The sequence below is a fragment of the Echiichthys vipera genome (assembly GCF_963691815.1).
Source record: "Echiichthys vipera genome assembly, chromosome: 8".
Classification (NCBI taxonomy): Eukaryota; Metazoa; Chordata; class Actinopteri; order Perciformes; family Trachinidae; genus Echiichthys; species Echiichthys vipera.
Window position 1 is genome coordinate 12,167,969 of NC_139833.1, and position 14,214 is coordinate 12,182,182.

The 14,214-nt window shown below is 39.2% G+C and overlaps 1 protein-coding gene across 3 annotated transcripts; it reads right to left on the reverse strand.

The window, feature by feature from the left end:
• On the reverse strand, positions 1 to 12,655 carry casp2 (caspase 2, apoptosis-related cysteine peptidase). Of its 3 annotated transcripts, none has more exons than XM_083918258.1 (11): positions 12,527 to 12,655; positions 9,130 to 9,294; positions 8,163 to 8,333; positions 7,254 to 7,323; positions 6,457 to 6,551; positions 5,988 to 6,170; positions 5,424 to 5,552; positions 5,228 to 5,318; positions 3,005 to 3,193; positions 2,002 to 2,111; positions 1 to 1,881 (listed from the first exon to the last, which is right to left on the reverse strand). In XM_083918258.1, the coding sequence occupies exons 2-11, from the start codon at positions 9,277 to 9,279 to the stop codon at positions 1,747 to 1,749; spliced, it is 1,323 nt and encodes a 440-aa protein (XP_083774384.1). In that variant the 5' UTR covers positions 9,280 to 9,294; positions 12,527 to 12,655; the 3' UTR covers positions 1 to 1,746. The 3 variants fall into 3 exon arrangements, with proteins under 3 accessions (XP_083774384.1, XP_083774382.1, XP_083774383.1); XM_083918256.1 differs by having other exon boundaries at positions 2,993 to 3,193; XM_083918257.1 differs by having other exon boundaries at positions 2,993 to 3,193; positions 12,430 to 12,649.
• Positions 12,656 to 14,214: the final 1,559 nt, after the last annotated feature.

Sequence of the window (14,214 nt, forward strand, 5' to 3'; positions counted from 1 at the left end):
CACAGCCTGTTTATTGTATAGAACATTTGGCAGTCATTGGTTGTTTACAGAAATCAAATCTCTCTAGGCCCCCCAACCCCGCACCTCAGCAGAGCTTGGCAGCAAATAATAACCTTCAAAACGTCTCACCCTGCAGGAGAGTGACCCTCCCATACCACTCCAATATTTCTTTGTAAATAATTACAGAAAGGACAAGAAGGGTAAGCACCTCCCACACCAGGGTAAACTCTACCCCAAACAACTCAAACACATGGCTTAAAAGCATCTTTGTTTACAGATTGGTAACAATCAATACATTTTCGACCATATACTCTGTTTCTTCACTACAACACTGTTGTAACAAAAACACACTTTGCTTGATCAGGGCTTTTCTGGGAAACATCAATGCTCACACAGCCTTGAGAAATGGATTTCTGTGTGTGTGTGGTGGTGGTGGGGGGGGCAAAGAGATACAGTATTCTGTGAAAGCTTCATGGTCATAAATGCAGAGATAGAGCATCCTCACATGGCACAGGCCGCTGTGGAAAACTGCATATTGTTTATGGAAGACGTAAGAAACACCTGTTTTTATCCTTACTGTACCAGATACAGTAAATACCACAAAAACAATAGCGGAACTAACTAAATGTGCAGCTTCCACATCAGGAGAAACACTATTAAAAGTCGGAGTTAGCGTAAAGTTCAGAGTTCACAATGTAGGTGTGTAACCCCACGAGTAGCACCATATTCCCATGGCAGCCCACCACCCTGACAGGGACAGATACAGTAACACAGCTGAGTAAAAGTAAAATTTACAGAGGCTGCCCTATAGGAAATTTAAGGTAAAAAGCTGAATTTTCCTGATGAACATCCACAAAAAAACAATTCAAGGTCTCGTTTTGAAGCTGCCCTGTAGGTTTTCCCCTCTTCATAAGGAATACTATGAAAAAAAAAGTGAATTTCTCTGACGAGAGCAGATTTTACAGTTTAATCATCACTGTATCGGACTATACCTAAAATAAATGCTTTCTGCTATCATGACTGCAAAGATTGAACTTGTTAAAAAAGAGAGACAATGAAATGCATTTGTCTCTGCTGTGCTGCCCCCTGTCTGTCACTATACTAAAAACAAGAAACGGTCACAACTCATAACAAACATTATATACACATAAAGACAATGGGCTTAAAAATCCTTATAAAAACAATTTCATACAAAATAAAGCCACAAAAATAGATCTGTGTACAAAATACATTTTAAAAAGAGAAGAGTGAAACCTCAAAGTAGCTGTGCAGTAAGAAAACAACAAAATAGGATTCTGTCTTTGACTAAAAAGGATTACCAACTAAACCCTCTAACTGGCATAGACACAGACACACGGGTATGTTGTATGGTAATACGTTGTCCATTTAGGAGTATATGTAGATTAACACAAACTAGACTTCCAAGATGTGTGTGAGAGAGAGAGAGAGAGAGAGAGAGAGAGAGAGAGAGAGAGAGAGAGAGAGAGAGAGAGAGAGAGAGAGAGAGAGAGAGAGAGAGAGAGAGAGAGAGAGAGAGAGAGAGAGATAGAGTGTGTGTGTTTGTGCATGTCTGGGGAGGAAGTATTTACACAGAAAACATGAATGAATAAATCCTGTTTGGACGTGCAGTTGTAACAGAGGAATGTGTGAGCATGTGGCATTAATAAGCCATTGTGTGCCATTGTTGAGAAGCTTCAATGCAAGGAATGCTGTGTGTGCGTGTGTGTGTGTGTGTGCGTGTGCATATCAATACTGGGGCTGGTACTTGGGGAAAAGGTAGAGGTCTTTGCACAGTGAGCTGGTGAACTCAGACATCTCTTTGCAGCGATGGTGGGCGGTGCCAGGAGCGTAACCCTCACGTTCCTTAATACGCCTGTTTACCTGGAGACAGACAAGAGGGGGAAAAAATAAGACTCAAGTGCACTAAAGAAGAAGAAACGAGAAAACGTTTTTTTATTGACACTTATTGCAAATATATGGGTATAGGACACTAATGCTCACCTGCACCATGATGTCTGCAAGGTGTGTGTCTCTGGCGTGGAGGCGCAGCGTTGTGTTAAGTTCCTGGATGAACCAGGATCCTCTCTTGGTGTTCCGCATGGCTGCTGTGCCTTGAGGAGCAAGAGATCAAACAATACAGACGTTAATATATTGAGATGAGATGCAGGGAGACAGAGCCAAGGTGGTGTCTGGTATTTACATGACTGGAGACAGGAACTGTAAGTCATAAAACAATCATAACATCTAAAACTGTAATGGTTATTGTGGAAAAGTGGCCCAGGCTGAGAACAAAAATGGTGGGGGAGCTAAAAGGAAACTTCATCAACCTTGATCAAGCCAGAGACATTGTATTTTTTTTTTTTACTCCACTCACTCTTCTTCCTTGTTAAAAACCTGGTGTCTACATTACCCACAATGCAATTGTTCAGTTGGAGGTTGGAGTGCCTTAGTGGCTAATGAAGTCTAGAGCAACACAGGTCTGGTAACCTAAGCTTTTCACCTTTTTCATTTTAAAACTTGCAGTTTTCATCCCCAAGTTGAACTTGAGGCAATTTATCAGACTTCGCTCAGCCGCTTCTGTGGCCACAAAAGGCTTCATTCAACATTTTTTTCACAAATGTACTTTCTAAGACCTGTAAACAGACTTTGATGTGTAAAATCGGTTGAGCTCCCCCTTAAAGCCACCAATATCCTCCCATATTGGTTTTGTTGCTCTTAATTGCTGTGCAGAATGCATGCATTACAGGTTGAAATAAAGTGCACATTAAACACAGTTGGGTACAGGTGCAGGACAAAATCAGCAGAGGAAAGACTGAGTCCACATACTGATTTGTTTTTTTTGTTGGTTGAGATGTTGCTCGACAACATCTCTTATTTCATTACATGGATTACAGCATATCTCTACTGCCTCATTAATTTCCACAACAAATCAATTTAAATAACACATTTCATACATAAATCAACCCCAGAATAGCAAAAGTGACAGACTTACAAATTCTCTGACCTTTGAGAGATGCAAAGCCACAGATCATGTCAGACCGTTGGGGCAGTTTAATCCTGGGCCTCCCCATGTCCCCTCTCTGTCTGGAGTTTACATCCCCCTGTCCTTCTCTCCCAGCATCTCGCTGTTCACAGCTTGGAGAGCAGGTCCTCGCTGGCCCGTCTATCTGCTCGACTCCGCAGTCCATCTCCTCTGAAAGACAAGAAAGTTTCAATTAGCCCATTTTTCTTTTCTTGAGTTCAGTCTTGGTTCTGCAGTGGGGTTGGATATCAAACTCCGTATTTTAAAGGATACAGAATGTGGAGAGATAGCGAGACTCCATCGCCCCTGCAGTTTGTTTAAGTCACAGTTGGTCAGGGCAATGGCGAGCCAAATGCGATCACAAGTGTGGTTACACAACTCTATGCAGGCAACACTCACTGCAATATGTCATACAATGGTTAACCAAAAGCAGCCGCAGTGTAGTTACACTTCCTCAGAGACACACAATAGTGTTCAATCTGCCCTGGTGACAGACTGGAGGTTGTACAGACGGGTTGGGGAAAGGTTTTATTTTGTGTGTTGTGTCAAACCTTCAAAATAAATTACATTTTCTAAGTAAATAGGATTAATATGTTTAGGCTTATTTTACAGCTGATATTAGAATTTTGTTGTTACAGACAAAAAGTACTGAAAAAAGGTAATGCTGGGTACCAAATTCCAGGTATCAGTTCAATTCAGTGAATGATACCCGATCTTAGTCTTGAGACGTTTTTTCGTTTTATACATCTTCACTTGTACTCATGTGGACTGACCCTTGATCTCAAAACAGCTCAGACTTAGACTTGTCTCACACTCGACTTAAGTGTTCTTGATTACAGCCCTTGCAAAAAAACATACAGTATTACTTCTGGGTGGTGATCAATGTGAATCTAATGAACCCAAACTGATTTTATTCAACTCTGTGACAAATTATGTTGTCATCACACAAAACCGACCATCTTTTTAACAGGTCTCTTAAAATTATTATTTTTTAAAAATCTGTAAGCAACTACAAGATTCTCAAAACCAATGACACCCTGAACACAATTATTATTATTGGTTTTCTATTTGCAGGCGCAGCGACCAACCACATCTAATGAGCGTAAAGCAGGACACCTGTGGTTGGCTTTGCGGTGGAGCGAGAGAGTGTGTGACAGTAATTAGGATTGCTGACCCCAGAGGAGTCTGAAGATTTGTCAGGGCCTTATACTCAGACCGTAACCTCTATGGCAGAGACAGACTAATTAGCTGGGAGACACTTAGGTCACAGATTAATTACATGTTTATGGACCAAATATTGCACTATTGTATTTTGTTGCGACCCTGCTGGACATCTAAACTCCTCACTGTATGGGAACGACCAAACAACAGCTTGTGGCTGTTACATTTATTTATATATGAAAATATGCTATTATGACTAGACTATATAGAGTAGGTTTAGATGTGTATTGATATATAGATTTTCCTTATTACATTGTATTAGGGGCCGACCGGTGTGGGAATTTTGCGACCAATGCTGATTTTTAGAAAGAAAAAAAACAACCTTGGCAACAAAGGTTGCATTCCAATTAGGGTCGAATACCCCGTACAAAGCGGGTCTCCCTTGCTGAAACGGCCCAAATTTGTCACTCGAGCGGCCGTTTGACCGGCCGTTTGTTTACCCTCTGGGAGAGCAGGGCCTTTCTTCTGCCCTGAGAGAAGTCTGGTTGCTGATTGGATATAACTGTAAACGGGATGTGACGTGTGGTAGTTGTTGACGCCACAACAACACGGCGAAGTAGAGTAGACACTTCTGTTGAGGTGCCTTGGTTATTTTAAAAAATAACAACAAACAACTAGTACATGAGTGGTATAGCCACAGCGGCTATTCTATCAAATTTTGAACAATAGAAAATAACTATATTTTAGAATAAATCAAGTATTAATACTATTATCTAATTTTGATCTCCAGTGTACATACAATGTATTATATTGTCAACCAATTCTAGAAATAAAAACTGAGAATATAAAGAATAAATAAAAATAAATAGCTAAATAAACATGAATAAACATTCAGTATCAGTCAATTGTTGACCACTTTCTGCATATACGACAATACCGATACGTCTGTGAAGGCTAATATCGATAAAAGGCCTAACTCTACATTATATGTTAATAAAACGAAAGATGATAGAGGGGTGCGCAGTATAGGATCAAGAGCTTTACCTCCTCTGCAGGCCTGAATGAAAAACATCTTCGGCTTGTTCTGTAGCAGGGGACAGTGTGCATTGTCAAAGGACTCGAACACCCAGTCCAGCTGAAATTGAACGGGTCACAGAGTTACATTTCTGAAAACAGGCTGCATATTTACCCTAGAATGACATCATACACTTGAACTCAGAAAAATACCAAACAAACACACCTGCAGGAGCTGTCCGTCTGTACCATATATAGCTCCTTCCACTCCATGGGAGAGCAGACACACTACACAGCTGTCCACTGTCCGATGGTCTGGCCGACGACAAAAGGTCTCAATGCATGTCCTCATGTCCTACACAGAGAGAAAAGAATTAGGAAAACGGCGGTTAACATAGACTTTTGCTTTTTAAATACTGAACAAAGTGGTGAGGTACATAGATCATTCTGGGTTTAAGTAGTAAATCTATTTAAAGTCAAGGTCTCCCCCTCCGACAGCCAATACCAATAGTTTGCAAAGTGTACTTTTAAAGTATCTTTGAGCAAGATATGACAGCCAACATGCTTACTGGTGCCAGTTTCTTAAAATAAGCTAAATGACTAAAGTGTAAAGTGTGTTTGCTCTTTGATAACAGCTAAGGACTTTCTCATAATGATTCAAGGTCAAAATGTTTTCCTCTCCCCTTTACAACTTCCTTTTTCTAGCTTTGTCAACTAAATAAGATATGTTTGTGTTTCAAATACCATCCTGTAAACGCATAATGAGCCTGCACCTGTGAGTGTGTGTTACCTGAGCAGTGAGGTCTCTACAGACTGTAACCAGGTAGTCCAGCTCTGTGAAGACCTTCCTGAGGACCTCGTCATCCACCTCTCCTCCCTTCCTAGGGTCAAGGTCAGGCGCAGCACAAGGGTCAAATGTCACGTTACTGATCACCAAAGCAAAACCCCGAGGTGATGATTTCATTCTGTAAGACTGGAGTGCAAAAAGTGAGAGGAAAAAAACAGGTTAAGAAATGAAGTGGAAAAGGGCAAGAAGGGATCAACTAGTCCAAAATAATCTAATTTGCAAAAAACAGAGCTAGAAACAGCTTTAACACCACACCTGTATCAATTAATTTACCATCACTACATTTTATTCAGCTCTGCATTAAGTCACTCATATCCAGGTGGTGTGACACTGAAGTCAAGTATTGCTCAATGATTACAGAGCAAGCTACTGCAAACCTGTTGCTTTGACCCGAGGAAGACAAGTATTTTACCTGCGGGCAGTGAGAGAGGTAAAAGTCGGGAGTGCACGGTAGCACAGGAGTGTTGATGGGACTATCTGCATCCAGACTGAACTCCATGGCCTCTGCTGCACACACAAACACAGACACACATTGTTACAACGTTGAACTCTGCTTGTTTCAAGTTAAACTGCTGATGCCAAGTTTACACACCATTGTGTGCTCCCACCAGCAGTTATGTGACAACAAACTTTGTACTACAACGCTGTGAATGAGTCACTCTTGGGGTGTGGTGACTGCAGGTACAGACAGTAGCCGAACGCTAGAGCGACCACACTCTCAGTAACAAGATTACACAACAAACTGCTCACACAGACCGAACTCTGCTTTTGGTCACAAATCAGAATCAGAACAAGGTTTATTACCAACAATGTTTTCACTTAACAAGGAATTTGCCTTAGTGGTTGGGCGCATACAATAAACATATAAAGAGCAAATACAAATAAAGGTAAAGCACTGCAATAGTCATAAATTATAAAAAAAATTACAATAAAAACATGAAAAAAGATGGAATAGAAAAATGTTTAGCAAATATGTACAACTAGAGCTGTGATGTATGAATTTTACTGTTTTTTATTATTGGACTTTATTGAAGGATACTATTATCAGAGCAGCGTATTTGTGTTGAAGTATATGCATTTGACTGTCTATCTAAATCAGACAACAGATAAATCATTTATTTAAACACCACGCCTTGTTTCCATAGAAACAGAAAAATATTGACAACAACATTGGACACAGAACGCAGGGCACACTACACCACCACTCACCATGTGTCCTTGCTCTCTTGGCAGCAATTTCTTCCTGGATGGGAAGTGGAAAAGAAGTGTCCACAAACCTCTGAAATATAAAAGCATGCACAAATTATTAATGACGAAAAATGAGCTGCTTAACACAGAAAAGACAAGACAAATAATAGGGGATGTTGTACTTTACTGTGGTATCAGCAGTTGCTTGTTGTGGGGTAAATGTCAACTGCACTCCTATCTTAACTATTAGGGAACCTCCTGCCTGCTGTCTGACTACCTCAGCAGGCCATCAGGTCCCCTAACATATGATGGATGTGGTTTGTGATGCTCACATCTGTCTGCTTATCTCTTCCTCTCTTCTTCAACCTCTGTCTCTCTGTCTCCCTATCTTCCTCCCTCACTGGGACCAATCTTCTGAAAGGTGACTCTGAGTGCAGGCAGCTATCTGAGGTTCGGGCTGGGCAAGATGAGGTGCTGCTCACCTCTCTCTCTCCTTCTCTGTCTACTGAGGATGCCTGTGGAAGACCATTTAACTGGAGCATACTGTCATTAGAGATGTGGAACTTTCTTCAAACTGTGAGCATGTATAATTGAGTTGAAATTCATGAAACTCTTTTAAAAGACATTCAATGATACAAAGTTATACTGACATTAGCTTTTGTTCGGTTTAAGTCTTGTGAAAATGGCAACAGTGAAGATAACTGTAGTAATCCTGTTGTGGGGTTATGAGCATCCTGCTCACCTCTCTCTTTTTTTCACGTGTCAGCATGACCCGTCGCCCTACATTTCCCTCTGGCTTTTCTTCAGGCTGAAAACTCTGTGAGCAGAAAACAGTCTAAAAACTGCACTAAGTCTGGAAAGAATCTGCTGTATACTTTAGCTTTGTGTTGTGTGTGTGTGTGTATCTTAATGCATGAAGTGCATGCTCACCTCTACAGGTGTCTCTTTGCCATCTTTTTCTGGCGATTGTGTGAGAAGGTCACACAGGTGCTGCTGCTCAGTTTCTTGCAGAGCTGAGCAGAAGCTGCTGAAGGCTCTGGGTCCCCGCTTTGGTAAGAGTAGTAGTAGGCGCCAGCTTCGTTTGTGAGATGTTTGCTCAGCCTAGAGTAGAGGAGATCAGACAACCTAACATCACTGGAAAATATAACATCTAATCGTACATTTACACCCCTAATATTTGGACATTTGGTTTTCCAGCCATTGCCCACTGTTGAAGCTCTGCAGTTGAGTGTCACCAAAATCTGTCAAAATAATATAATAGCATGCAAACACTAATTGTTTAAAGGGGGCATCTCAGGTGGCATGCAGAATGGTCAGCCTGGGAGAAACCCATGCATTTTCATTACATGTTTAAAAGGTTTGTCGACCTTTCATTTTGGCCTTTTTGTAACGTTATCCATGTAAAGCTAAACTTTAAACTCATCCCAAATTAACTTCTTACTTTAAAAGTTATCTGAAGGCCATACTCTGGAGAAGCTTTACCCTTTTTGGCAAGTGATCCCTTAAAATTAAACAATGTCTACTTGTGACGTCTCATCAAAGGTTAAGTCTTAAGCGTGGACATGAATGGTAAGTATTTCAGCAAAAGAGTTTTTTTGTTTCATTAAATATATGTTTAAAGGCCAAAAGTAGTGAGAGTATCTGGAATTTTACAAAACAAAAATAATAATATTAAAAGAAGCGTTTCCTGTCCATACTTTGACCCCGAAGGTTTATCATGTGACCCATTTGGGGGTGGAAAACACAGGTTTCACCCTTGGGTTTAAACTTGACTATAACCTTTACCAAACAACAATCTATGATCAGCAATTTAAGCAGGTGCATCTAACATTCAAAGTGTAGGTAGCAGTAAATTCTTCTTAAACATTTAAATTAAATGTTATTCGTGTCCACATACCATGATGCTCTCTGCCATGCTCTCCGTCAGGATGTCATCTGCCTGTAAGGACTGGATGAGCAGCTCATCTACCACCAGCTGTTTGCAAAGGATCGCAGAACGTCTGCGTAGAGCCCGTCTGTCCTGCTCCAGCATGCCACACTCCAACATTTTTGCTCCAACAGACTAGGTACAGGACAGGTAACAGACACATGAACCTCCATACAAAAGAACGAAAGTCAACCTACAGTATAACAAAGTGACAATGTCCAGCCTCTTACTACATCATATATGTAAGTTACTGTGTCTTAGTTTAACATTATTACTTTAAATAGCAATGAGGCAGTATGGTTGGACAATTCACTGTTGCTGGGCTCTCTCACTCGGACAGGAATAAGTTAAATTAATAAATAAAACCACCACCAATGCTAACGATTGGTGGAAAGCAATTAGGTATATTTACTTTAGTGCAATTTTGAGGTACTTTACTTGAGTAATTCCATTTTAATCTACTTTATACTTCTACTCCACTACATTTCATAAGAAATATTGTACTTTTTACTCCACTACATTTATTTCTTAACCCTATAAAGCCTGACCCATGAAAAAATAGTCAGAAAATTCTAATTTTTTGGGACTGAAATGTTTATTATGCCCTAAAACAAAATCCCAATTTTTTTTTTTGCCACATCATTTTGTTTATGATATATTTTTTGTATCAAATTTGATACATGGGGTTGTTTTGGCAACTTTTTGTTCCCAACTTATGTTAATTTTAGATACAAAAACAGATCTTTCCCACACCATTTTGACAATATAGAACATGTCAGGTAGTTTTTCTCATTGTTTTGTTTACATTAAACTTTTTATAGCCTTTTTATTTCATGTTGTGGTAGGCACAAATACATTTACGGTCCTTGTTCTGGCAAAGATGCACCTTACACTTCTCACAGTAGACATGTGAGAAATGATTGCTGGTGCAGTGCTTGCATCTCTGACGGGTTTCTCATGTTGGAAAATGATCAATGCCCTCCCTTCTCACATCAAGAGGCACACTGCAGCCTGGCCTTTTACGGGGTGGTGTTGGAGTCTCTTCTGGAGAAGATAGTGGTCTGAGTTTGGCCTTTCCTGCACTTGTGAGACTAAGTGCCAACCAAAGCCTGAAACTTTGACAGTGCCATTGGTTTCATCTGGGGCTTTACCACTTTCTGGTCACTTCTGTAGAGTTTCCATGCATTGATGACAGCCACTGTAACAGTGTGCCACCAGATGTACATGTACCATCTTCGTCATCTGTAGCTGAACGTGTAAAGTGCAGACAGCATATCAAGGAGATCAGCATCTCCTATGAACTTGTTGTATGTTTCAACAGTGGCTGGTCTGGGTACCATTATGTAGGTTTTGGAATTGCAATCCCAGCGTTTCACATTTCCCACAGGTTCAATGCCACCAAAAGAGGAATTGAGGTGCACTGCTTTCGTCAATTTTTTTCATCCTTCATGGTGCAGCCTTTCATCCTGTTCATTCAGATTGTGCCAACATGGTGGATTCCTCTCTCTTTTAGGTGTTGCACCAGGGGAACTGATTTTAAGTAGTTGTCTGCAAAGACCTTGTGATTCTTTTCCTGCTGGAAGTGTTGATGTCATATTGTCGCACAACTTCTCCTGTAACACCTTCTTCAGAGTTTTCTCTGGCTGGATTTTCTGCACCTTGACAAACATCAAAGTCATAAAGAAAGTTTGTCCAGCATGTCCCCACATCTTAATACCCCATTTGTGAGGTTTTGCAGGCATGTAGACACATAGATGAGATTTCCCTTGATTGGTACCATAATTTCATCAACTGCATGGAATTCTTCTGGTGGTATGCAGAGAAACTGTTCTTGCATGGCCTGAGCTTCCACAAATTATCTTTCTTTGCATCATCAGACACACTGAGGTGGTCCAGAAAGTCAATCGGTGTAAGCAATTTCAAAAACCGATCTCCAGACATCCCATTACAAACTGTAGGGAGCTTTGTCTCCATCCCATATGCATGTACATGCCTAGAACCTGCTCTATCTCTTTGAAAGTTGTGTTTACTGACCTGCCCTCTCCTTGTAGTCTGTACAGGTTTGTTTATTCTGTAGTTTCATCAGTGACAAACTGTTTGAAACACATGTACGGTCTCCCGTCACACCTCTCATCTTTGCCTTACTCAACACATGCAATGAAATCGACTGATTGATATTTATTTTTCTCTAAATCAAATGTAATTTAAGGTGGCATTTCAGCCATTAATTAGAATAATAAAATCATCAAGATAGTCTGTGTATTGTAATACATGTGTTGATGTAGATTATATTACAAAATTGTGACATGAGTGTTCAGGGATTAATCACCTTATATACCTACAGTATCAAATTTGATACACTCATTTTTAACACGATTTAACTCTAATAAAAATAATGAACTATTAAATAATTATGCATTATTTCAATACAGAAGATATTTATCATGAAAAATGAGTAACAAAAATGTTTTTATTCTTACTGTAAGTTCTTGAAAATGAGTAAATGTTTTCCTGAAAAAGGTGTGTGGCTGATCTGATGACGGCAGCCATTTTGAAAAGGTCAAAAAAAGCCCCTCCAATGACTGCATTGGAATGATAATCCAGTAGTTGGCAGAGTACAGGTATCAAGTCGTATACAACAGGTTTTTAAGGAAAGTTTTGATAATGGTGATAAAATAGAGCTCTCAGAAACTAGCGTAGCAAATATGATACAAATGGTTTTATATCTTTAGTTACTAGATACTTTACAGATTCAGATAATACAAAATAACAACAAATTGATAAGATACATTGTTATAGATGAAGCTACACAGCAGTATATAAAGTAAATAAAAGTAGCCCTACCTTTACAAGCTGCAACATTAAAGTGATATTTACATTAATCTATCAATAAATATGATCTAAAAATCTAATATTCTGAAATGGGCTATTATGCATAATGAGTACTTTTTATTTTTGTACTTAAAGTACACGTTGATGCTAATACTTTTGCTCTTTTAGTTAAGTATTTTTCACATTTTGAATGCAGGACATTAACTTGTAACAGAGTATTTCTACAGTGTGGTATTACTACTTTTACTTAGGTAAAAGCCACTGATGCTAACGTTAGCTGAACAATGCATATGTACACAAAGGTGCAGCTAACTAATGAGTTTGCGAAGACAATAACCTTAGTGTATATTATTGCATTAAGGCAACGCCACGATGAACGTGACTGTAGTGAAATCACAATGACAGTTAAACGCTGATGGCTAATTAACGTTACCTTACCAATGCTAACTGGCTAGCTTTAGCTCACTTCGGATTGCTCCTTTTACTCTTGCATTAAAGTGAGCGACATGTATTTTCTTCCAAAGCCTCTTCTTACCGGTCTTCTGTTTCTGCAACACAATATCAACCCGTCCTGGAAAAACTACAAAAAAGATGTCGACGTGTTTCACACTTTTTCACACGAATATAACGTTAACAACATCCCGTCCTCACGATACAAACCAACTTCCGCGGGGTATCAGCGAGAGGGGCGGGGCTACGAACTAGTTGTTTTGGATTCTGACCAATGAGAGTCGAATACATTGTGACGGGCGTTTCAAGTGGCCAATCACCTGTTTTGTTACAGAACGGCGACAAGTTACTGAAAGTCAGGGGCTTTTAAGTGAATTTTGAATTTGAATCTGTTTTCTGTAAATAAGTAGCCAATTGATAAGGAGCACTTTGAAGATAGACACAAACAGTTAACTAATAGAGAGCCACTTATCTCGAATGGGACGGACTGTTATAGGCTGCAAAGAAATACACGGAAAGGCAGCATTATTATGGGCATTATAATACAGATATGATTATAGCTCAAATTCATAAAAAGCCACATTTAATTGAGATATGAATTATTCAATTAATTTATTCATTTCGGTATATATCAAGCTTTTATAACCAAAAGGGTGTATGTTGGAGCCAAAGCTTTTATACCCCTACCCCTTTTACCTTAAAAAAGTAAACTCATTAATCCAAAAGGATCAGATAGATAGATGGATAGATAGATAGATAGATAGATAGATAGATAGATAGATAGATAGATAGATAGATAGATAGATAGATAGATAGATAGATAGATAGATAGATAGATAGATAGATAGATAGATAGATAGATAGATAGATAGATGGATAGATAACTTTATTTATCCCCGAGGGGAAATTAGGTAATCGTAGCAGCGGTACAGAGCAATCAGAAGTACTAAGAATAAGATAAAATATAAAATACAAAATATGAACAACAATAAAATAGAATAAGATAGAAGCACAGTATCGCAGATAAAACACTATATTAAAATGTGCTGTGTTTTAATGTGCAAGTGAGATAAGGTGCATGTCAGTGATCACTATGAGTAGTGTGAGTTTATTCCCTGAGAGATCACAGACATTTGAAGAAGAAGAAGAGTTCCTTTATTAGTCCCGCAACGGGGAGATTTTTTTCACTCTATTATTGTTTTTCATGTTACACATTCACACAGGCCCGAAATACACACATGCACAGACACAGTTAGAGCAAGGGGGCCAGTCCACGCTCCATTCCCCGCCAAGTCACCTATGGACTGAGCTACTGCGGCCCCAACTAATCTGTACACTTAAATTTCTGATCACAACAAAATGAAGAATAGTGCACAGCTCATCACCCAAAATAGTACAAAATCGTTCAGTTTAATTTTCCATACTGTAACGAGAAATTATGTAATTCTTATAAAGTCTATTAAAGCCAAGTACAGCATTATTTATTATTTTATTTTATATTCAAGATGTTAACCTCTCTACCAGAAAGATACTTACTTTTTACAGTTAGTCTTTGGTTTCTCAAATAATAAATAATAGTGGTCTTCTCGGGTTATAACTGGAATCTTTCGCTTTAACCAGATTCTGGATATCTTGAGGAAGAAGTTTAGGTTTTGCTTTGTACTTGGTTTGTAATGTAATGTAATCAACTTGGTCCCTGAATTTCAAAATGTTCAAGCGACTAAATAGTGGGTCGGATTTAATTAACAGTGGTGGGATGTCATACTCATATAA

Excerpts from the sequence above, each read along its gene's own strand:
- casp2 (XM_083918256.1), bottom strand. The coding sequence starts at position 9,279 with ATGTTGGAGTGTGGCATGCTGGAGCAGGACAGACGGGCTCTACGCAGA. Across the intron at positions 8,334-9,129 it reads GCATGGCAGAGAGCATCATG|GCTGAGCAAACATCTCACAA; the intron begins GTATGTGGACAC and ends CCTCTACTCTAG. Across the intron at positions 5,553-5,987 it reads GTAGAGACCTCACTGCTCAG|GACATGAGGACATGCATTGA; the intron begins GTAACACACACT and ends CTCTCTGTGTAG.